This window comes from Tyto alba, unplaced genomic scaffold, assembly GCF_018691265.1.
Source record: "Tyto alba isolate M040663 unplaced genomic scaffold, T.alba_DEE_v4.0 Super-Scaffold_6, whole genome shotgun sequence".
NCBI classification, from domain to species: Eukaryota; Metazoa; Chordata; class Aves; order Strigiformes; family Tytonidae; genus Tyto; species Tyto alba.
In genome coordinates, this window is record NW_024881327.1 from 19557601 (window position 1) to 19581609 (window position 24009).

At 40.7% G+C, this 24009-nt stretch overlaps 2 protein-coding genes across 5 annotated transcripts in view; one reads left to right on the forward strand and one right to left on the reverse strand.

Annotated features, from left to right (window-relative positions):
* The window catches only part of DCTD (dCMP deaminase), a 60324-nt gene extending 36937 nt beyond the window's left edge, over positions 1–23387 (reverse strand). For 2 of the 4 annotated variants that reach the window (XM_042808042.1, XM_042808045.1), the window contains exons 1-2: positions 22757–22882; positions 21932–22110 (exon numbers count right to left, since the gene is read on the reverse strand). In XM_042808042.1, coding sequence (XP_042663976.1) covers positions 21932–21987 — 56 coding nt within the window. In that variant the 5' untranslated portion in view covers positions 21988–22110; positions 22757–22882. Of the gene's footprint in view, positions 1–8141; positions 8208–21931; positions 22111–22756; positions 22883–23278 lie in introns of those variants that run through there. The other 2 variants (XM_042808043.1, XM_032988443.2) reach the window with 2 other exon arrangements.
* The window catches only part of WWC2 (WW and C2 domain containing 2), a 102026-nt gene continuing 100967 nt past the window's right edge, over positions 22951–24009 (forward strand). The window contains exon 1 of the mRNA XM_042808040.1: positions 22951–23372. Coding sequence (XP_042663974.1) covers positions 23242–23372 — 131 coding nt within the window. The 5' untranslated portion in view covers positions 22951–23241. The remainder of the gene's footprint in view (positions 23373–24009) is intronic.

A 24009-nucleotide genomic window follows, 5' to 3' on the forward strand; every position in this document is an offset into this window, starting at 1 on the left:
TCCTTTGTTGTCTTCACATGGCTACAGAGTCACACCCCAGGGTACTTTATGAAACTGTAACTGACGTTAAAACTTGATTGGCATATTTTTGTGTGTAAAATATATGTTTCATGACATTTTAAAGTATTTCTTGATGGAATCTACTTTGTTCTCTATTAGGCTGTAGTTCCCTTCTGTTATGTGAAAACGTATTTTTGCATTGGGTACAGTACCAAATACATTGCTTTATGTACTGTCAGTAAAATGTTAAAAATTGCTCATAGCTTTATGACAGGTATCTAAAAATACAGAAGGAACATTTCTATTTTGGTGAACTGCGCAGACCTTCCATGCAAATAGAATTTTTAATATTTTGGTGGAAAGATTACCAAAATGGAAATCGTGCATAACAAACTAGCTTAATTTCTTTGAGGAAATGACAGTAAGAGCAGACAAGAGTAAAGAAGTATACATTATTCACTTGGTTTCCAAGGAAGCTTTTAAGCCAGTACCAAATACATTATTAATGAATAGGGTAAGAAAGTAAGGAGGTAATATGCAACTGGGTAACAAAGTGGCTTGCTTACAAAGTCAAGGAATGACTATAAAGGTAAAAGGAAGATGACATATGCAGCACCACAGAGTTTAGCATTAGATCCTCATCTTTGTCATAGTAATGAACTGGACAACTGACAGAGATTCAAGGTATGCAATTTGATGTGTCAGGTACACAGGTAACAGCTAGTCATGAACAGAAAGGAGGAATATATAGTTCAAACTGAATGGAAAAATCATGAATATGTATATGCCATAAAAGTGAAAATTTAAAATATATAAATATGAACTCAAGGAAGGTAAAAAAATAAGAGGGATTATGCCCTAAATTATGAGCTGTACTGAGCATGTCAGAGACCTGGCAGTGTTCAATACAAAGTTTAAAACATCAGGAAATTAGATAAATGATTATAATAAATTATGTTCAAACCATGCAGTAAAAATGTAAAATACCACATAAATACAATTAGCCATTCAATATCTGGCAGCAACTAGAAGGGACAAAAATTATATGCAGAAGATGGAGAATGCTAAATCCAGACTTGTAGTACAAAGGAATGTGAAAAGAATTGAAAACTATAATATTAGTTTGAATCTGTCCCAGGAAGACAAAGATTAACAGTTCTTTCCATCAGTTTACTTGTTTGGCTGTCTTTGTGCAGTGAACTGGCAATTATGCCATCAGACACATTAGTGATTGACAGAATTGCAAAATTAATTTTTCTTTTTACTCTGAGAATCTTCCAGTTATTCTCTGAAAATCAGACGCAGGACAGTATTTGTTGGAAGACTGCTGTCATACTTCTGGGAACGAAGAGGAATTTAACACACAGTATTTCAAAAGTGCATATATTAAGCACTAAGTGATGTATATTGCTGTACTCTCCAGTGCAGTATGTGCTAAATTCATCACTACTGTACATATCTGTGCACTCTGAGTGTTGCAGTGTGATTTCCTCCTCCCCCTGAAGATGCATAGTCAAGAACAGTGAGTGGAAGCAGTGCTATTGCTACCAAATCCTCGATTTATGTAAGCCACATGGAGGCTTATTCTCCCACCTGCCTTTTCAGTTTCCAAAGGCAGCCTTTATGAGAACCAGATAGACAAGTGCAACCTACACTTCACTGCATCTCTGACCATATTCATTAGCACCAAGATTGCTTATTCTTTTGACAAGAGCAGCTCACAAATAAACATTTGGCTGAAGCTGAAGCAAAGAAGTAAGTGATGCTACCTGAAGAGCTCACAGAGGTCTACTCCGACTGAAACCACAAAATGTTAAGAGGCCAACTCAATCCATAATTAGGGACTGTGGATTCTTACATCTTGGCATCTGAGACTAATGCTTGCTCTCAGGCAGTTGTCTTTGTTGAACTGCACCAGATGGTAATCTTGCTTTGTTATTCATACTTCAATTCCCTAGATACAGCAAAGCAGTGTGAAACCTGCAGCTCTCCAGAAGCTCAAACCTGTTTTTCATCTTCTCTAGAATCAGTCAATTCTGGACACACAGAACTCATGCTCCACTCTCCATATTGTTTTTTCATAGATTTGAAGTCTGAAGATCTGAGATCTCCATATTCTGCAGCCTCAAGACTAGCTAACTGAAAGCTGGAAGATGAAGAATGTGGGGTTATGGTTTGACAAAGTTGTTTCTTTGTCAGCCTCTATCATCTACCTGTATGACTGACAAAATTCTGGAGGGACCGAGGGTAGGGGGAAGAAGAAAACAAAGAATCAATTCTTGCGGAAAGAAAAGACTGTCACACAGGATCACTACCTTCTGGTTCATGTGCAAGACCAGCTAAACCATAAAACAGACCCTGCTCAACAAAGCAAACCCAAAAGATGCGTATAAGTTTCCCAGTATTCTTGAGGCAGAGGTTAAATGAGGATAGTCATCACACCTCATTATTGGAAGGAATTAAAATAGTAAGATAGTATGTGTAGCATAAGAAAAAGAATGGAAGAGACGAGAAAGAAGAGAAAAGAGAAGAGAAGAGAAGAGAAGAGAAGAGAAGAGAAGAGAAGAGAAGAGAAGAGAAGAGAAGAGAAGAGAAGAGAAGAGAAGAGAAGAGAAGAGAAGAGAAGAGAAGAGAAGAGAAGAGAAGAGAAGAGAAGAGAAGAGAAGAGAAGAGAAGAGAAGAGAAGAGAAGAGAAGAGAAGAGAAGAGAAGAGAAGAGAAGAGAAGAGAAGAGAAGAGAAGAGAAGAGAAGAGGAGAAGAGGAGAAGAGGAGAAGAGAAGAGGAGAAGAGGAGAAGAGGAGAAGAAGAGAGAGAAGAAGAGAAGAAGAAGAGGAGAAGAAGAGAAGAAGAAGAGAAGAAGAAGAGAAGGAGAGAAGAAGAGAAGAAGAGAAGAAGAGAAGAAGAGAAGAATAGGCCTTTTTTTCACAGTGAGTTCTAACCTTCACTACCTAGAGCAATACATTTGCCTTCCTACTGATGTCAGGTGCCTATGGAGAAAATAGGACTGAAAGCAGTGATTGGGGGGGATGTTTTCAGATAGGTTTTTCTGCTGGGGAACAAGGTACTGAGAAGAAAATAAACCTTCTCCTTGCCCCACCTGAATCCTTCTCATAGCAAGGGGATGAACTAATGTCTGCCATGCTGGCCTGTTCTGTGTTGGTCTTTGTAGATCTTCTATGTTATTAAATCTTTCTAAGTCAGTATGGAGAGTGTTCATGGTTTTCTTTTATGATTCTCTTGAATTAGCCTACAGCTGTTCTTGCTTAATTCTTAACATATCTCAGATATTTTCATAATCTTACTGGGTGACTGTAATATAAAAGCGCTGTCAAACTCTCTGATGAATCTTAGATCTATACTTCATATCTAATATTTTCATAAAGAATTTTCCCTCAAAGACATTCAGATATCCACCTCTGGTAGATTTCCAGATTTTGTATCCACACATTAAGATGCAAATTATCCCTACTCTCCCTCCTTAAAGCAATCTCCTAATGCTTCTTTTCATAATATTGTCAGTTTCTAACTTTTGAATGCTCAGTTTTGCAATAGTAATGACCATTTTTGGTAGAATATGCAAAATAGAGCAATCTGCTGTTAGCACAACTGGCATCAGAGGTATCATTCCTACTCTTTGTGAGTACAATGATGAATACAAATAGGCCCAATGCATTTGAGAATAGTTTCTTGGGATCCTGTTCTGGAAAATTTTCTACTTAATTGTTTCTTTTACAAAGCTTTCAAGACATCCAGAAATTTTTTATAAGTCTTTCTAATAGGTTGGACGAAATATAATAATGTTTTTAATAGGCATGTAGTGGATAAAGATATGAAAATGAAATGAAAGTAGAATCAGAAATGGAAGCAATCTTACTACTGTACTATAAAAAAAAGGACTTACTGCAAGTTCCTTGCTTTATATTATTATATGGAGAATAATTAATATATCAAATGTACTTATTGGTAGCTCATTTATAACTAAATGGTCATCAGCTATGGTCTATATGGTGGTCTTGAAAATGGTATTTTATATTTTCTACTTTTATGAACAATCTGTTTCATCCCCTCAAATCATAATTGACAAAAATGATGTTTCATCCATGATGTTTGCAATAAAAATAACATTGCTTCAGGCATCAACTTACAACATTATTTTCTGAACACAGGGGAATCATTAATCTTGAGAGACAATCAACTACTACATCAATTATTAAAATATAGGTGCTTTCAGTTAGTTTTAATTGTTCGTTATCACAAGAAATTCAAACACTTGGTGTAGCTGCCTAAGGCACCAGCTAAGCAAACCTATGATGAAGTTACAATAGTTTGCATGAAAGTGAAGCAAAAATATTTGAGTAAATCTTATCCAGGAACAAACTTATAGAGCACAGGTTGCCATACCCATCATAGCTACACCCAACCTCTATTAGCCTCCTCCATTGCTTAATTCCACTGAAATTTGAAGCACTGAAATGTAGTGGTAGGTCCTATTCATATAATTTACAATAATGTTTTTTCATACAGCTGCCTCACTTTATTCTTGTGGTCCACCTCCCTCCCGTAAGGAAAAACAAAAACAATAGCAAAATCCAAGCAGAAATGCAAAGGAAGAAACAATTAGCTGGTGCAGATGGGACATTACCAAATCCCTGTGAAGTCCATGGACCATACCTCAGCCTGCTGTACAAGAAATTCTAGCTGCAAGCATTAGTGAAGGAATTTTTCCAAGTATTACTGCAAATCACAATATTCCCTTTAGATTATCACTGACAGAATTTTAAAATATTTACATTATTTATCAGCTCCTGCATCTCCTCATCTAAATGTAAGCTATAATCAATAAATCATCTATCCCTCACTTCTTTATTCTGTGGGATCTAAATTATGCAGCTTTCCATTGTTTATATATATATGTGTGTATGTGTGTATACATAATATATATGTACATGCCATATGTATATGCATGTAATGCCCAGACTTTCCAAACCCATCATAAATAAACTTATTTCTAGTCAATGAAGGTGCACCTATCATTTGGAAGCTGTGACTACTTCTATATACTGAGTAATAAATCTAAATAGCATAGGATAAAATGGCAGAAGTTGTTTTTGCATTCCAACTCTGCAACCTTACAACTTTGAAGATGAACAGAACTAGGTCTAATGTTTAGGCAATTATTCTATTTTATTGTGAATTGTGCGCATGTGCCATGAGAACAGAAAATGCTCAAGATCTCAAACTCTATTTTACTGAAGACAGAGAACAGACTAGACTAGACTAGACTAGACTAGACTAGAATAGGTATAAGTTAAATCTCTGAATTTCTGTAGTGGTTTTAAAAGGATAGAATTGTGGGATGCATTACTACCACAAAGTATTATCTCCTTCCTGTTTTTGTAAGCTTTGAAGTGATTAATACGGAATGGTAAAACTTAATAAAAATAGAGTTTGTTTTTCAGTAAAATGCTTCCTTCAGGAAAGGTGAGATGGTTAATGAAGCTACAGCAAATGCTGAAGATACAACTTGGCATACTTTCTGTAGTGGAAGTTATGTGGGGCTTGTATCAGGCCTTCGGCTGGCTTTTTGAGTACAGTTATATGTCACCCACAGACTTGAATGGAAGTTCAGTTTACTTAGAAATTTAACTAGCTTTATTTCAAACCACAGGGAAAAAACATTTAAAACATCATAGTATTACCCCAAAACTTATTTTAAAGGTGTCTTTTGATAAGAAAAACTAACCCATTAATCTGAATGACAAGTTCTCAAAACTAAACCACTTAAAGACTTTGGGAGTTCTTATGGAAAAGTTTAAAACTTACACTTCAAATTCAATTTGAAGATATTGCATATTGAGCTGCCTTTTTTGTTTTTCCTCCCATAGTTTTTAATTACTAGTGCATTTGCATGAAAATAGGATCTTTATTTCTTGAAAGCTCATCTGCTCCCGCTGCTTATTCTTCATTGAAGATGTCACATGCAAAGGGTTAGATCTTCAGGTGAGGTAGAAGCAAGAGCAGATGTGCTTAGAAGAAAGAAATTTTTATGCAAATATTATTTTTAATAAAACAGAAAAGAAAAAGAATTGAAAATACATGCTCTGAAAGAAAAATTTCAGTATCCTTTCCATCAGATACTGATATCTGTCAAAACAAAAGTAATTTTGAACTTTAAAATTTAATATAGAACAAAGAAAATACAATATGAAACCCTAAAGATTCACTAGATTACTGTTTACTTAAAAAAGCTCCCTAATTTGATACTCATGCCCTTACTGTACAATAGGAAACAAAAGGTCCAGGCAGTCCGGTTCATTTAAACCCTCAAAATAAGGCTTTTCCTATATAAAAGTTTCTAATTTTCGATGGTCCTTTCTGAAATAAATGGCTGATTTCTATCTGAAGAGAGGCATTTGTATTGTAAAAGCCAACCAGTCAAATGCTTATGCCTTAGTGTGAAGAAACCATGAGCAGCCAATACTGAATGAACACGACCTACCTACTGGCTCCTCCATGTGCAGATCCATTTGAAACACAGCGGTACAACACTTTGAGGAAGTTTGCACCACCATGTGTCTGTGATTTCAGAGAGAACTGAAGTTATTTAACACCATATTTAATATACAACCCCTGCTTCTATTTCTCAATAATGTAGCTTGTTTCCAGCTACCAACAGAATTGAATACATTAAAATAGTAATGAGAGCCTGGGCTGTATTAGAAGTATGTGAAAAGCCATGAAAGACTCACACACTAAAATAAAACTGTTCTGCTTTAAAAGAATTATTGTGCTCTACCAAATTTTATTGAAGATTAACTGGTCTTCAGATAGCTCTGCCCAGTTAGGTAATAAATGTGGTGGTTATGTCTGACAATCATTGCACCTGCCTTCAGCCTGTCTGGGAAGCATCCTGAAGTTTATCATACTCTGGGTACCAGACTGGTGATGATGGTAAATGGGCCATCAGGTATTTCAAAGCTGTACGCAAAAATCTGGCTATGTAAATAATGTTTTGGAATGACAAAATGGCACTAATGATTCCCATTATCACATCCGCAGTCCACATAGGGCAAACTAGAGGCAGTGCTGTTTCTCTACTGAAAGGCGGGGAGGGACCGGGAAGGGGAAGGGAAGAAGGGTTGGGTTTATAACGAGTCCTGCTAAGAAAAATACAGCTCTGTCAAAGTTCCAGGAGTGGTGTTTGACCTAATTTCTTCTCGTACAGAAAATGCCACAGAGGCAGAGGCAAGGCCCAGAGAGTATTTTACCTGCAGCCAGGAAAAACTGATAACGCACTCAGATACTCAGATTCAAATGTGCAATACAAATGAATTGCTACTAATAAAAACAAAGCACAGAGTCCCTTTTACATTGTTTTATCCTGTTTAAAAGACAAACATTTGCACACTGCAAGCCTCAAATGGATAAAAGCTACCATGAGAACTTATAAGCCATCTGCTAGCTTCCTAATGAAGCCAGTAACTATTATTGTTTACAGTTGAACACCGGGGGTCATGTGTATTTGCTGTAATGAAAGAATCAATGCATCACTGCAGATGCTAAAAGAGAACTTTTTTTTTTTTTTCCAGACGGCTAATTATAAATACAATAAAATAGCAAATTAAAAAAAAATCTGTTCATATCCATAGAGAAATAGTGCTTGGCACACCAAATACAAAATGCAGCAGTGTTCTGTTTACTAGTAGTCTCCACTTGACAGACGTGGCTTACAGAATCACAAAAACTCACTCTTCGATATTTAACAAATAGCTGATCACCAAGGAATGCTTAGCTCCCAATTTTCTAATCTTTACGAACCTCCTACATTATTTAATTGTATTGTTTATCTGAATGTAATGATGAAGCACGCATTAGCAGATATCTCCTCTTTCCTGAAGACACTGTCACATATGAAAACTTGGCTCAGCTGAGCTATTAAAAATGTCCTGAAGTTTCTTGGATTTTTTAAATGTTGGTTGAAGAGAAACTGATACACAACAGTGATACAATTGATTTCTGGCTTACTATTTCATCACTCAAACAAAAATACACTTAACAAAAATACACAAATACTTACACAGTAATATTAATTCCCAACATTTAGCAAAAACAAAGAATGATAAATAATTGAGCCTTTGTACTTGATGAAACTCTTAAATTCACCGAAAACAAGCCATTCATTTTGAAATCTTGTTAATGGGCTTCATCTGCTGTAAAAAAAAGTATCTTAATTTCAGGAAATTTCCTAAAGTCTGTGAGTGAAGAGAGCCTATTTGCGTTGCTGAGCCAAAACACTGCAAATGACTCCTCATTGTCCTCTGATACCACCAAGGCCGTGGTGCAGCCTTCTTGCAGCTCGTGCTCTCCTCATCCCACCTGCAGCATATGAAGAGGTAGGTACCTGTCATAGGGCTAAAATTCAGTATAACATTGTAGCTAGATGGGTTGCCGCGGTCAGGAAAGCTGTACGGCAACAAATCAGTAAACCCATAGGAAAGAAAGGAAGGAAACAATATTCCTCTTTTACAATAATAAATATTTGCAGCAGCTTGTACTCAAGGCATAAATAAAGCAAGCTGTCAGCAGGAGAATACTGCTTCTTTTTTTTTTAATTTTGTCTGTGTATTGCGGTAATGGCCAGGGAGAGCTAACACCAGGTAGAGCAGAGCGGGCAGAGTTTGTGAGCGAGGTCAGAGCGCCCAGAGGAGCATCCCTGGCAGAGACCTACGAAGTCTAACGCCTGCCTCCCCGGCCGCACCTGCGGCGGAGGCTCCTGCGCGTCGCCGGTTCCCCGCTCCCGGCCCCACAGGCCTGCTTTGTCGGGTGTGACCGACTCCGTGGGGCGCAGGGGCTGCGGGCCCCGAGGAGAGGCCCCGCCGCAGGCCCGCGCTGCGGCCCTCTCCCCGTCCGGCGGCCGCAGGCCCGCGTGAAGCTGTCGTGTGACCGGCCACACGTGTCCCTGAGGCTCGCGCGGGCCACGAGCCAGTGGCCTGAGGCGCTGGGTGAAGGAGTAGATGGAGGGACCTGCTTAGCATCCAAAGCTTCGCTTTGCTTCGGCAGACCTGGCTGGACCCCCCCCCCCCCCCCCCCGAGAAAACCAGTGAAAGAGCCAAGTGACTGAAGTACAGAAGAGGATGAGGAAAATAATTTAGCTTCAGTTCCTACGCTGACAACATTTCCATCTTTGTGGACTTAAGTGAATAACTTAATTTATGTCTTAATTCTCTGTTTCATAAAGTGTCTGAGATAATACTTTCTTCCCTAAACCATAGGCAAACGTGTATGAACATACTTGCTTCCCCAAATTACAGGGGACTTGCAAGAATTAATTAGTTAATGTTTGTGAAGTGCTTTGAAGGCAGAAAGCACTCTATAAATGCTAATTATTAAATCAAAGGTTTATCTGACTTTACTACTAAACCACTAATAAAGTAAGTTACAGAGTTGTTGCAGGTTGGAAAAGGCACTTTTACTGTCTAAAAGATATAAAGGTTTTAATTAGCAAATGTTCTGAAAATGCTGTGCTGAGGAAAAAAATGCTAACTGTTAATAAAGGTTTTCCCTAATGAACATGGCTACAAAATATGAACTCCTGGATGCTACTGTAACTTCTCCATATATTACCTAAAGTTTTGTCCCATGACAACAATATTTTTTTTGAGGCACAATTTTTGTAATATCGATGAAAAAAAATGTGGTTATGTTTGTCAAATAAATGTTCAGATGCAACAAGAGATTAAAGGTATCATTCTTAGCAGAGAATAGCAAAAGCTAATGTATTGTCAAATTATACATATATACGCATACCATTATTTTTGCTATTTAACTTAAAGTTATATTCTGCTAAGCTTCCAAGCTTCTACTAATTTACAAAGTTCAGCTCTTCCAAGCGCTATACTATACCTGCACATGTGACCTGTTACCTAAATGTTATCTTAAAATCTAAGCACGGAAACAGATTTGAATCATTTACACATAGGCAGTTAGAAGGACTGAATTCTGACAGTGCCTCAAGCCTTGTGAAACACTGTGGATCTTTAGGTTCGCATAGTTTCATCTTGCCAGGAGAAACCTTTTCTTTGTCTGTTTGTGACACTTGTTTCCCCTCTGGATTTAATAATATAAGCCTGGGTATAGTAATATGAACAATTTGATTTATTAATAATTAATGCATTAGCATAATTGGTTCTGATTCATCCCCTTCCTACATACATTTTAGACATAAACTTGCTTTTAGAGCTTTCCACAGTCATATTATTATTTTGAAATTATCAGATGCTAATCAGTATTTCTCAAGTGCCTAGGCTAGTGGTCTGAAAAGAAGTTTGAAAGTAGATCTTGATATGCTTAATACCTGTTGTAAAGTCTGTCCATGGCTGTAGAAAATATGAAAGCTAGAGCAATAAGAAAAACTCTATTAATTTGCTTTGCTAAGAGGGGAGAGGCATGCCAGCATCCTCCCTCCTTAAAATTGTACTGATGGCAGGAGTATGAGGATGCAATCAGCTAGGCCTGCTCAGTGAAGCAATGCAGCCTGGCTGTTGAGGCAGAAGCTGCCCACTTCCACGGTCCAGGAGACAAAATACCTCATGCTGTCCCTAGTGCTCCCAGCAGGAAGGAGAGGTCCAGGTGTTGTTCCTACAGAAACCAAAGGGGTCTGCTCTCTTCCGATGTCACAGACAGGTGGCTCCAAAAGGTCCCTCTCAAACACCCCCAGGGGAGGCGGTAGTATGTGTTCATTAATTTGAGCCATAAATCAACATTTCATATGGCAGGAAAATGTCCAGAAGATTATATGCTACAGAAGGGGGCTATGTCCATTTCTGTGTTCTTCCTATAGCTCTTCCAGGCAGATGGGGAGAGTCAGAGCAGCAGCAGGAGTGATAAACCTCTATCACTGCACCAATTTGTCAAGCTGTCCCTGAAGGAAAGAGGACTGAGATTTTTTTGGAAAGGGGGCAGGGTTCAGGGCTGGGGACAGTAAGGGCATCTAGGAATAAATGGAAAATGAAAAGTGTTTAGGAGACTCGTTAAAATATCAAAGGTGTCCTTAGCAGAAGAAACTCAAGATTACCGAATTTCTCTAAGCCCAGGATTTTCTGAATGTATTTTCTTGTGTTGCAAATTTGCCTTATAGAAACAGAATTATTATATCTTTACAAAACAATTCCACACTAACTAATAAACCAATAGTCCAAATTATTTTGTAGTTAGTGTAAAATTACACATTGTAACATAAGGTACCAATGACATAAAGCAAGAGCAGTAGCATTGAAGTATGGTCTTGATTTGTATTTTTGTTATTATTATTATAAATATTAGCTCTCATTTTTAAAAAAATATAGGAAATTGCGTGGCCTTTCTGGAGAAAGTTTATGAATTTTAAGATTAATGGATGGTATTAAGATTATACTAAAAATAGTGACAGAAGAAAAATAATCCCTCTTTTATTTTTAATGCTACACTATTTAAATTATAATGGGCTCTGATAAAATAAACATATACACAAATCCTTGTTTGGAAAACTTTAAAATGTATGTCAATTTCCATAGAATAATTTTGATGGCATCAGAACTCAAAAAGACAGGTCTACCTTCAGTCCTGTATTTTGACTTTGTAGTTTAGCTTTTCATATCTTGATATTACCAGTGGTATGGGTGCATTCACAGATAGTAACAACAGAATTAGAATAATGCAGAAGAAAGCAGACACACTCAAGAAATACTTCTGTCTTGTAGCTGGGGTAAAGGCACATTAAATATTAATAAGTGATGCTGATAAAATACTTCCTGCTCTGACAGTAAATTGTGAAAAAACAGGTGTGATAGCACTGGGACAGGCATTAGAGTTTTGTAATATGATGGCCAAAAGTAAACAATATGGGCTTGAGTAGGAAAAATGTAAAATCATGTAGCTGGGAAACAAGTATGCAGGTTATCTTTAGAGAACGGTGGCCTTAGTCCTGGGAATCCCTGTCACAGAAGAAGACCTTAGGTTACAGTAGCAATCCTTGGACATGAGCCCCAGTGAGGTGCTGTGGCAGAAATAGTTAATCCAATCTATGGCCAAAAAACTGATGAAATGATAGTAGAAGATGGATAGATGGCACGTAGCCCTGTATTTTGCATTAGTGTGACTCCTGCTGGGGAGTTATTTCTATTTCTGATATTTCAAACTGAAGAAAGATCTTCTTTAATTGGAGTGGAGTCAGAAGAGAAAAGGAAGTGATTAAGGGACTGGAAAGGGAAATTTATCGTCAAAACTTACCAATGAGTAGATTAAGGAGTAATTTGATCATATTATGTACATTTGAAAAATAGAAATAGTCATTTCCACTTGTGCAAGATGATATTTAAACACATCTGATAAAATACAAGAGTGAAGAATTCTGACACGGAAATGTTTACCTCTTTTCTATAGCTATGCTTAATTCTGCTATGTATAGAGCACTAACATTGAAATCCAGATTTGAAGAAGATGCAAAAATCACCTGCTTGATTTGCTTAAAATCAAAATTCAACACCTACTTATATTCAGCTCTTTGGTTTTCCTGCAATCATTTGAAGGCAACCCTAAAAATGATTTTTTCTATTTGGTTTGGTATTCCATTATCCTTGTTTACTTTAGCAGTGCAGTTTTCTTCCTACTTGCTACATGTTTGCTTTCAATAAAGTCTGCTCCGGTGACTTGTCCCAGAACAATTTGCTTGTATGGGTCCACAGATTAAAAATATGAATAAACCTAGCTACATATTGAGACAATCTCACATCTCAAAAATCATGTGTAACAATCCATGTAGATTATATGCCAGTGTTGTTCAGGAAAAGCAAGGCTTTGCCAAGGTTAAGAAGCCCTGTCATACCCTGGAATTGACACTGTTGTCCCTGTACCCAGCTGGATGGTGTTTGGAATACAGGATCATGGCAAGGATTTAAGTCATTGAACTAAAAGGACTTCACTTGGTGCTACAAAAGTATCAACTGTCAGGTAAAGCATCAGAGAAAACATAAAGTTTTGACACGCTCATTACGGGTTGTCTTTCATCCACCACTGTTTGGCTTTGGGGTTTTTTGCTATTTCTTAGTTTTCTGCAGGTCCTTCAGTTCAGTATGTGACATTGTTTCAAAAAATATGAAATGACAAGACATAATAATTATTCTGTCATGACGATTTGGTATATTTGAACATATGAATCCTCTGTAAATAAAGAGATATGGAAGAGAATTTTAGCTCTGCTGTCTGGTTTAAGGCCTTTGATTTTACTTTGATTTGGAAATGTCATGGTTCACTGCAAACTCACCAGAGTGAGTTTAATGGATTAGAATATGTTATTACAATGAGATTGCTGGAGAAATGTATTCCACAGATGTGGAATACTGAGAAGAGAGATTAAACAAAATGACTGGCGAAAGGCCTCTACTGCATTAAAAGCCAGTGTACACTACTTTTTCTTTCTTGCCTTACAGGATAAAGGGCAGGAGTAGCACTGAAGGTACACTACAGCAGACAAGCATTCTCTATTTTTAGCTTTTCTCCATTTACGTTGATACATCAAAAAAGATCTCTCAAAAATATATACAGAAAAGCATTGATCTTTCATGTGGTATTACAGACACAAAATGTGTACATATGTGCTTCTGAGAATTTTTTAATGTTCTTTTTGAGATTTTTTTTCTGAAACATGATTTCCTTCAATGATTTACTTGATTCAAGAAAACCTCTTTTCATAAACAACTCCTTAGCTGCTTCTCCCCTGCCCCAGTGCATTTCTTTGCTTCCTCTTACCAAAACAAAAGCTTGTGTTAGCTTGCTCACGGTCTATGAAAACCGCATAAAACTTTAAAAATAAGTATTTTATTGAGCAGATCTTTGCTTTCTTTTAATAGCATCTTGGCACCTGGGATTAGTGGTTACATGTAACTTGAGAACAGCTCTTTCCCTGTAGCTGGTGTAGAAGACACACTGATTCCAGTGGTGATAATGGCTCTCAACCTCCGGTTGCTGCTTCTTCCAGCTCTCACTGGATGGAGCTGCTGGCGTGGCTACTGGTGCTGTTTTGAGGCCACTGAAGGACGTGAAGCATATTCACCTTCACTCAGAGCCCTTCCCGAGCAGAATCCAGGGGTGAGCACTCCTGTTTTGGCTTTGATCGTATTTTTTCTGTCTCACAAGAGTGGGATGGTTTGAGTGGCAACCCCAGCCACTTGACTCTAACAGCAGATGTCACTGTCAGCAGCGCGGTCCTTTGCCGGCTGTTCACAGCAACAGGTACAAGACTTGTCCAGGGAGTGGGGATGTGGGATGCTCCGGAGGAGGGAGCAGCATGGTTGATATATGTATGACAGCATACATTGTGGAGCACAGCATGGAGACACACCAGCTGCACGGAGTAAGGAGTAAGGCAAGTCTGCTCACGTTAGCCCGGCTGCGGCCCTGGCCCCGGCAGATCAGACCTGAGGGCTGCAGAGTAGTGGGATCTTCGGAGGGAGAAGGTGAAAGGAGAAAGGAGAAAGGAGAAAGGAGAAAGAAGGAGAAAGGGGAAAGGGGAAAGGGGAAAGGGGAAAGGGGAAAGGGGAAAGGGGAAAGGGGAAAGGGGAAAGGTTAAAGGGGAAGGGAAGGGAAGGGAAGGGAAGGGAAGGGAAGGGAAGGGAAGGGAAGGGAAGGGAAGGGAAGGGAAGGGAAGGGAAGGGAAGGGAAGGGAAGGGAAGGGAAGGGGAAGGGGCAGGAGCTAGCACCTGCCACTGAAAAAGGTGACACTACCTTTCCTGCCCACACCCCCTTCAGTGATCTATCAAAAATTACCATGAGTCTTGGTTTAAGTATATAGGGTGAAACTAGATGGAAGCTGTAGAACAACCAACCCTTGTTCTGATACATTTTGAAGATACATTGCACTGTATTTTCTCAGGTTGAAAAACCTAATTCTGCAATATGAAAAAAAGCCTGAATGGTTTCCAAGTTCCTGGAGTGGGAAGCAGGCTGCTGCATAAGAGTATCATACTTCTTTCACATTTGTTATGTTCTGAAAAAAAAAGAGTTAAGTAATCAGAGAGTTTCTGAGCTAATGTTTGAAAACACCGTTTTTCTTCCTTATATAAAAGAACACTTTTATTTGTTTCTATTGCTGAAGGTGGCATACTGAATTGTACAATCATGTATTAATTCTTCTGTAGAATTACCAAGGTCTTTTGTGAGTGATGATGTCCACATCCATGATACCACTGAAGGCAGCAGAGACCACAGTCCTGAGAAGTTTTATCTCTTGTTCTCATTGTCTAGCGAGACTAAAGGGAAAGCACCACTGATTCTAAACACCCATCTGCTCACTTGCAGAGGCACCTCTGGCCTACAGTTCAAGAAGAGTTTGCAGCATATTAGTTTATTTGTTTTGGTATGTTTGAATTATGTGGCACGCTTTTGTGCTCTTTAAAGATGTGGAGAAACAGGCAAATGGGAATCTCATGAAGTTCAACAAATTGAAGTGCAATGTCCTGCACCTGGGGAGGAATAACCTCATGCACTAGTGCATGCTCCTGGCCAACTGGCTGGAAAGAAGCTTTGCAGAAAAAGACCTGGGGGTCCTGGTGGACAAAAAGCTGACTATGAGCCAGCAAAGTGCCCTTGCAGCAAAGGCAGCCAGCAGCATCCTGGATAATAGTGTTGCTGAGGTGATCCTTGGTGATCTGAGGTGATCGAGGGAGGTGATCCTTGCCCTCTGCTCAGCACTGGTGAGCCCACACGTGGCTTGCTGGGTCCAGTTCTGGGTTTCCCCATACAAGAGACATGGACATAACATACTGGAGTGAGTCCAGTGAGGGCCACGAGGATGATTAAGGGACTGAAGCACCTCACGTATGAGGAAAGGCTGAGAGAGCTGGGACTGTTCAGCCTGGAGAAGAGAAGGCTCAGGGTATCTCATCAATGTATATAAGTACCTGAAGAGAGGGTACAAAGAAGATGGAGCCAGGCTCTATTCTGTGGTGTACAGTGACAGGACCAGAGGTAATAGGCACAAAATCAAACACGTAGGTTCCCCCTGAACATTAGGAAACACTTTTTTCCTGTGAGAGTAACCAAACACTGGAGCCCGGAAAGGTTGCAGAATCTCCATCCTTGGAGATATTAAAAAAATGTCTGGACATGGTCCTGGGCAACTGTCTCTAGGTGTCTCTGCTTAACCAGTGGGATTGAACAAGATGACCTCCAGAGGTCCCTTCCAACCTCAACAATCCTGTGATTCTGTGATTCCTTCAGTATAAGCATCAACTGTATATCCTTTGGCTTTACATTCACACCTTTACAGAACAGCTGATTATCAGCAACAGCTCTGACATTTCATAGTCCAAGAATTATGTTTTAATACTTAAATTTTGCAGACTTTGCCTAGCTTCAAATTATTTTATTCTAATTATTGCTCCATGTAATCTTTTTATGCTGTTGGAGGTTGTGTCTTTATGAAGCATTTAATTTCTGAACACACAAGTACAGCTAACTACAATTTATGCTTTTGTTACATTTCTCCACCAAGAAATTCAAAGGAGAGAGCTGTTGAAATACTGTCATGCATCTTATATGTGGACACAAGCATTTCATAACATATGCTTAACCATATGGAACTGATAACTTCCATACACATTTTACCTGGGAATGAGATACCGAGTAAAAGGAATTTTGGTATGAATTATAATCTTTTCCTGGTGATAAGAAAGCTTACCCCAAGTATTTCTGAGATCACATATTGAAATAATAAAAATGTCACAATGCAGTTCAACAGATTCAGCTCAGGAGCTGAAACCATCCTATGTTCTAATTCCTATCCTATTTCATCTACGCATTTTTCACTCCATCGAGTCACTTAACACATTTTTTTTAATGTCCACTGCAAAGCGGACATAATAATATCATGCTGTGTTTTTCAAATTTTTTCAGTCCTCTAAAAAGTACAAACATTGGGATTCTGGGTTTGGGATAACCAGACTCGAATGAAAATTTCTGTGGCATGATTCATACAATTCAGCAACATCTCTAGCAGTCTAGAAGTGCTGAATCTTGGTATTGATCCCATTTTTGCTATAAATTTGCACAGATTCAGATTTTAATTTTGCAGCGTGGTTCTTAGCCTCAGTCAGCAATGAGACAGGACTGATGTTTCTTTGTTGTTGGCCAGGACAGATGTCAAAGTAGTTTGCATTCATGCACAGAAGCTGTACTTTTTTGCAGGGAAGGAACAGGTGAAGAGTGGATAAAAGAGGCATATTTTTTCATATTATAGTTTGGCAGGTTTGTACTTGTTTTGTGTTTCAAATAAGACTTTTCATTTGCTAGAAGAATGGTTCCCTAAGCCCTTCCATCAGTCAGATCTTTTTTTTTTTTTTGTAATGTGGGTATTACTGTTAATTAGTCCAGTCTACTTCATTTGCTGCACTGTGTTTCTGGACGTACATGGATGATACAGAGAAGAAATGTACTTCAGGATGTTGTTGCCAAAACATTCTTTTTTGTACTTCATCTGTCACCCTCCTTAGATAGAACACAGCAGATGTACATGAAGTGCTTTTATTCTGGCTGTGGTGGGAGCACCTACTCCTTGCACCAGTAGAGAAGGACTGTTAAAAGCATTAGCTCTGTAAAACTGTGCACTTGTATACTACTTGATGGAGTAACTTAAATACTTGGAAAAATTAATCGCTGTTCTCCACCAAAGGAGCTGTTATTCAGAAACTCTTTCGTTCTTCCCTCCCTGCCTGTGAGCAAAAACTGTCTATTGCTGGTCTACTTCTGTCTTACACGTGGCCAAAAGACAAGACTGGGCTCTTGGGAACCTCCCTGGCTGACCAGGCATGCTTTTGCGGTTCTCCAAAGCCATTAGACAGCAGTGAATAGATACCACAATTCCACGGATATGATGAAACGTAGGAAAGTTCAATTTGTGTCTACAAGTATCAGAGATGTGTTAAAAAAAAAATACATTGAGACTGTTTCTATGGAAGATGTAACACCGAGACAACACATCAAAACTGCATCAAGAAATTCTGTGGGAATATGTCTCAGAGGCTAATTTGGACCTCGTCAATCCTAGAGTTTTTGCAACAACCAAAATTCTCCATCTTCTTTTTTGTTTGTCCACAGAAGTATCAGCAGTATGAATCAGAGTTAACAGAGCTGAATGCTGAGTTACTTTAATGAGTGGTTTGGGGGGAGTTTGAGAAGATTTTACCATGAAAATGTTACTCACATTTCCATAGTTAGGTTTGAGGCAAAGCTCTTACCACATCATTTCCATTCTACATACCCTAAACTTTTAAGCAGACTAACAATCAGTTAAAATCATTCTGTGCACTTATTTTCAGATTTATAGGATTAGAATTATGTCTGCAAGGACTCAAAATGTGTAATTGCTCATTACTTTCTCCTATGTATGCCTAAAGGCAAAAATAAGGCCAAAATTCTGAAAAAAAGCTAGTATATATTCATTTGAAGCAGAACTTGGTATGGTCTTTTCCACTGATACTATGTGAAGTCTTTGTAGGACATCCCATTTTAGCAGCAAGCTGTAGGTGGAAGGAGCAGGCTTTGGACAAACAAGAAAAGCTGAATAAGCATAAACATTATCCAGCTCCATTGCTTCTGCAGAGCTTCATCATAAATTCAACCAGAAACAATATTATTCAAATATCTTTTACTCTCAGATGTATACATGCATCAGAAGCTAACAACAGTAGAAGTAGCACTCATCCTCCTTCCCTCCCTCATGCATGTACGCTGTTTTTCTTTACAGGGCTTGTCAAACCCTTTTTTAAACTAAAAATCCCACTGCATAAAGGAATCTTATTTTTTGGTGGGGTTTCTTTGGAAAATGTAGATGTCAGGTAAAATTCAATGTTTTTAAATAAACAAATATTTATAATACTGAAAATACTGACAATTTTTTAGAGTTCTACAGTAGCTGTATGTGAAGGAGGTCAGCCTTGTTGTCCATATTTGGTGATTTAAGTGTCTAAAAATCCCAAACGTAACCAGTATATATTTTGAAACATTTTTGTCAGATGTTTTTAGAAATTAATTGCCATCACAATTCGTAACTCATTTTGCACCTAAATTCTGTTTGAAAGCGGTGGAGAATGAACTGTGTAGATTTTCAGGGAGACAGCTGCAGCTTGGATTCAGAGCCATTTGTGGCTAGTACAAGTTAGAGTTGTAACAGCTGTAAATTTCTTCAGGGACTTCACTCTAGGAGATCATCAAGTTAAGGGAGTCTCTCGTTATGGACGGACAGGGTACAAACATGCCTTTTTTGATCATAGTCAGTCCCAGGAACAGATTTACTGTGCAAGAAGAAGCAAGCAGAGACTATCAGGAGATTAACTACATTAGTACAGACTGGAGTATGGTATGCTTCTCCTTATGGGATGGGGCACACCCATTTGCATTTGCAGACCCCCTTTCTGGATTCAGCCACTTCCATACTTGTGTTCTGAATTTTTGCACAGACATTTTTTCTTCTTCTAGCTGGCAACAGTAAGTAGAAATAGTTATGATTCTAATTCTCAATCCTTTTAACTATGTACTTTTGATAACATGAACTTCTCCAGACTCATTAAACATGCATATGCAAAGCAAAAGAGACAAACAATTAGCTCCTTTTAATTGAGTATATCTTGTTCTTTATCATACTTACTGATAAATACGTAAGTCATGCCATAGCTACATTGTTCCGTGCTTTTGGACAACTCTTTCATATGCACCCTTCTGTGCTTTGGATAAAGCATGCTTACATCTTCTGAACTATGCTGTCTTATGCAATTAAGCCAAACAATCTGTGGTATGCTGTCAGCTGACAATGTCAGCACAACATGCTAGGCAGGTTATCGGTTGAGATGTAGGAGGTATACTTGAAAAACTACTTTTAGTTAGAATTTATAGCATATTTTAGGCTGAAAAGAATGGTTATGAACATCTGTTCTGCCTTCCTACATTAGGCACATGAAAAAAAATATTAAAGGATAGTGGAAGAAATTATTTTCTACCTATTTTGCTCTTTGCAAAAGAGCAAAAAGCAAGTGGATAATTGGATTCTGTTTTGTACAATAATAGCAGTCTTTCAAAAAGCGGAATGTTCTCACTGGCAATATTAAAGGTCTGGCATTTATTTACTCAAATATTACCTGATTTTTGTCCGTCCGACTTCAAGTATTATCATTTCTAAGTAGTCCTAAACTGTCATTTTGGATTGTAGACTCTAAGTATAAATACAAACACAATGAAGTACTCAAACAATGGAAAATGGAGGGAGGAAGGGGAGGGCCTAATACCACGCAACAGTTTATATTTAAATGTAAGCACATCTGTATAGGCACACACAAGCATATACAAAGAAATTAGACAATTATGCAATGACCTTTGTATATTTATTTCCAAAAAGTAAGAACTGCAATTTCCATTTATTTGTGCAAATTAAAATATTGATGTTTTATCATGAGGAGTTTTACCCTGGTAAAGATGGTTACAAATCAGATCCACATCCATGTGGATCTCATCTGATCAATAATCAAAGATGTAGTTCTGACTGCCTTGGTGGTGACACAAAATAGGAATTACATGTTACCTCAGGTGCCATAATTAACTTCAGGGGAAGTATTGACATAAATGAGGTTTCGGTTTTGTTTTGGTATTACAGATTTTCTAATCTCATGCTTCCTTTTGTGTGGATTATTTAGAGAGCAGGAGTACAGGAGTGCTACCGTGTAAGAGGCCTGCTTCTTCAGGATGAAAAAGGCTGTATCGTTAGAAAAGGACCTTGTTAATGCTGAAGATAAGTAACTGGCAGCTAGTTTTGGAAAGAAAAGTATATCCTCTATAGTTTTCTATCAATTTACATAACAAAATGTCTTATTGATAATGCAAACAACTTCAAAAGCGAAAAGGAAATCCAGTTTATCCTGTCTCACAACTGCCACATGTACTTTCTCACTATAGGATGTCATGTATAAACAAGTTTATAAAATTAGACTATTTAAAAGGACACAAATGTAAACACACAGTAAAAGTGCTTTTTTACACTGGTGGAAAACAAGACTGGACTTTACAAACCAATCAGCTCATTGAAACTTAATATTCTCAATGAAAATAAATGAGTCTGTCACTTTAACAGGCAATGATCCTGTTGCTTTCCCTAAATGGCTGAACTCTTACGGATATCCAGAAGTTAGGACAGTTCAGTTTTTCTCCACTGATAACTACCAGGACCTTACTTCATGTACATAGTTTCACTGCACATTATGTTAATACAACAGATGTGAAAATAAAATCTTCAAGATAGTCTGGAGCTCAACATATAAGTATTTTGGAGAGACATGTGAGACATTTGCAGGGATATTCTTACAGAATAAAATAAATACAATGACGAAAATAAAGGTCTTAGCTCTACCAGACTGGCCATTAGAAAAATTAAAATCATATCTTGCTGGTACTTTTTTCTGTTTAGGAGCAGACACAGTAATGGCACTTAGATACCTGTAAGTAAGTAACTGTGATGCCGGTCAGATATGTGGCCTCTGAAGTGGAATCCAAAAACTTGTTATGCACTGAACAAGTGAAGTACTTAATAAATGTAAATTGTCTCAGAATAATAATTCATAGAGCTAAGTGATACAGATAGCTATAATGGAGTAGGTAAACTGATTGAAAAAGAAAAAAAAAAAAAAAAGGGATTGCTCTGGATCCCAGACTTCCTCTCCCAGGAGGATTTTGTTACTTTAAACCGGTAACTTTAAGTGAAAAGAAACAGAACATTCTAGGAAACAGGGACTAAAAATTTGAGTTACCTAGGAGTCCTTGCCACTGGAGTCATATTCCCCATACGTGCTCTACTTCGGGTGCCAAATCTTGGGAATCAGATACACATGCAAATTAATAGAGCTCATTAAGTTACCTTCTATCAGCTGAACCATGGTAACCAGCCTGGAGTACTCTTCTCCTGTGGCACATGTGAGATAAACGCACAGTAATTCACACCTGGTTTCTATACTTAATGCGACTTAGCTGCTTGCTTTCGAGACCAGAACAGTTCAGGACACAAATGGTATGTGCGCATATTCCCCACTGGTGCTTCTGTTAAAAAAAAAAAAAAAGAAGAAAAAAAAGTAAGTTTAGGTACTTGCAGAGTTAAAGAAGGGTCCCCTTTTTTTAATATAAATTTTGAACTCGGGTATTTTAAACGTCAAGGTGCTTTTCAGGAACTCCCTGAAGTTTAGCAAGAGCTCAGGAGGATGTGGAGCGGGGTTAGCGGGACCTGAAAGGGAGCCAAACGGAACCCAACACCGCCACGACGCAGGGCAGAAGGCGGCAGCGGCAAAACCGCCCTTGTCCCGGGGCGCGCTCCCGGTGCCCCCGGGGCCCGGCCAGCCCCCCGGGGCCCGGGCCGCCGGCCGCTCCCCAGACAAAAGGGCGCTCGCTCGGTCCGTCAGCCCTCAGGCCGGGGCGCTGCCCCGCGGGGCCGGTGTTGGGCCGGGACGCGCGCACGGGACTCCCGCGCCCCCTCCCAGCTGCCCCAAAAGGGACGCGGCCGGAGCGCTCAAGCTCCCGGGAGCCGATGGGGTCGCGGGGGCCCGGCCCGTGAGGCCGCCGTCCCCCCCCCTCAGGTGGTTGTCGCCTGCCCCCCCCCACAGCAGCCGAGCCCCTGCGGGACGCGGGCAGAGCCCGTTTGGAAGCGGGAAGGGTGTGTTCCCCGTTCCCCCCCCCCAGCCCCTTCTCCTACCCCCTGCCCTCCGGCCTGCCCCTCCGCAGCTCCCCCGCTGGATGTTTTCTGTCCCAGAGCGCCGGTCGGGGCCTGCCCAGCCCGGCGGCGGCGGGCAGCGCCGGCAGGGTTAACCCTGAGGAATGCGGCGGGAGGAATGTGCATGCAGATGAGATGGATGCTAATCTCATGCTAATGAGCGGCGGCCGCGGCCGCCCGGGGCTCAGCCGGGCTCCCCGCGCCCAGACGGCAGCTGAGCTCCGCCGGCGAGCCTGACCCGGGCTGCCGCGGCGCGGGCGAGGCGGCAGCCCAGGCATGGTGGACTGAGACCCGGCCGCGGAGGAGGGCTTGCCTGGGCTTCTGTTCCCGGCCCGCTGCGTGCCCCCCAGCCCCCGCTCCCGGCCCCGTGTCCCGTCCCCCCCCCCCCCCCGAGCTCGGGTGGGGGCTTTTCCCGCTTCCCGTCTTTCTTTCTGTCCCTATGGAGCAGCTACCCCCGCCGCCCGACCATGCCTAGGAAAGCGGGGAATGGGCAGCTCCCTTTACCCGATGGCTGGGAGGAGGCGAGGGATTACGACGGCAAAGTCTTCTACATCGACCACAACACCAAGCAAACCAGCTGGATCGACCCCCGGGACAGGTGGGTGCCTGGGCAGGGGGGCGGGAGCGGGCTCGGGGCTGCCGGGCCCCCCGCCGCTGGGGCAGCTCCGTCGCGGAGGGGACGGGGCAGGGGGGTACCCCTCTCGGGACGGGGGGGGAGGGCCGGAGGAGCCCTGGCTTACAGCCGGGCACGCCGTGCCCTCCTTCCCATCGGCGCCTGTTTTTAAACCCGTTGCGTGAGCTGATGTAGCGGAGGGGGGGGGGGGGGGGGGGGAAAGCCTTCCAGGCTCTTCCCGGGAGGCGACGCGGGGGGGGGTGGGGGGGTGTCGCTGGCGTGTGGGGAGTTCCCGACAGGTACCGAAGTTTGCGAGTCGCTCCCAAACTGGAGGCGCTGGGTGCTTCGCCCATCCCTGTACACCCCACCCCCCCCCCCCCCGCTCCCGGCTGGCCTGCCCCTCCCCTGGCCGGCCCCGGGGACCGCCGGCGCCGCGGCCGGCCTGGCCCGCCCGGGCAGCTCCGCGCTGCTGGCGGAGAAGGAGCCGGGGCCGGGGGGAGGCCGCGTGTGCTCGCTAGGCCTCAGCAAACCCCAAAAATCCTCTTGGCCCCCCGCCAGCCGGGGCCCGGGGGGGTTGCTGCCCTTTCCAGGTCTGAGCGCCGTAAAGCGGCAAACCTCCTTT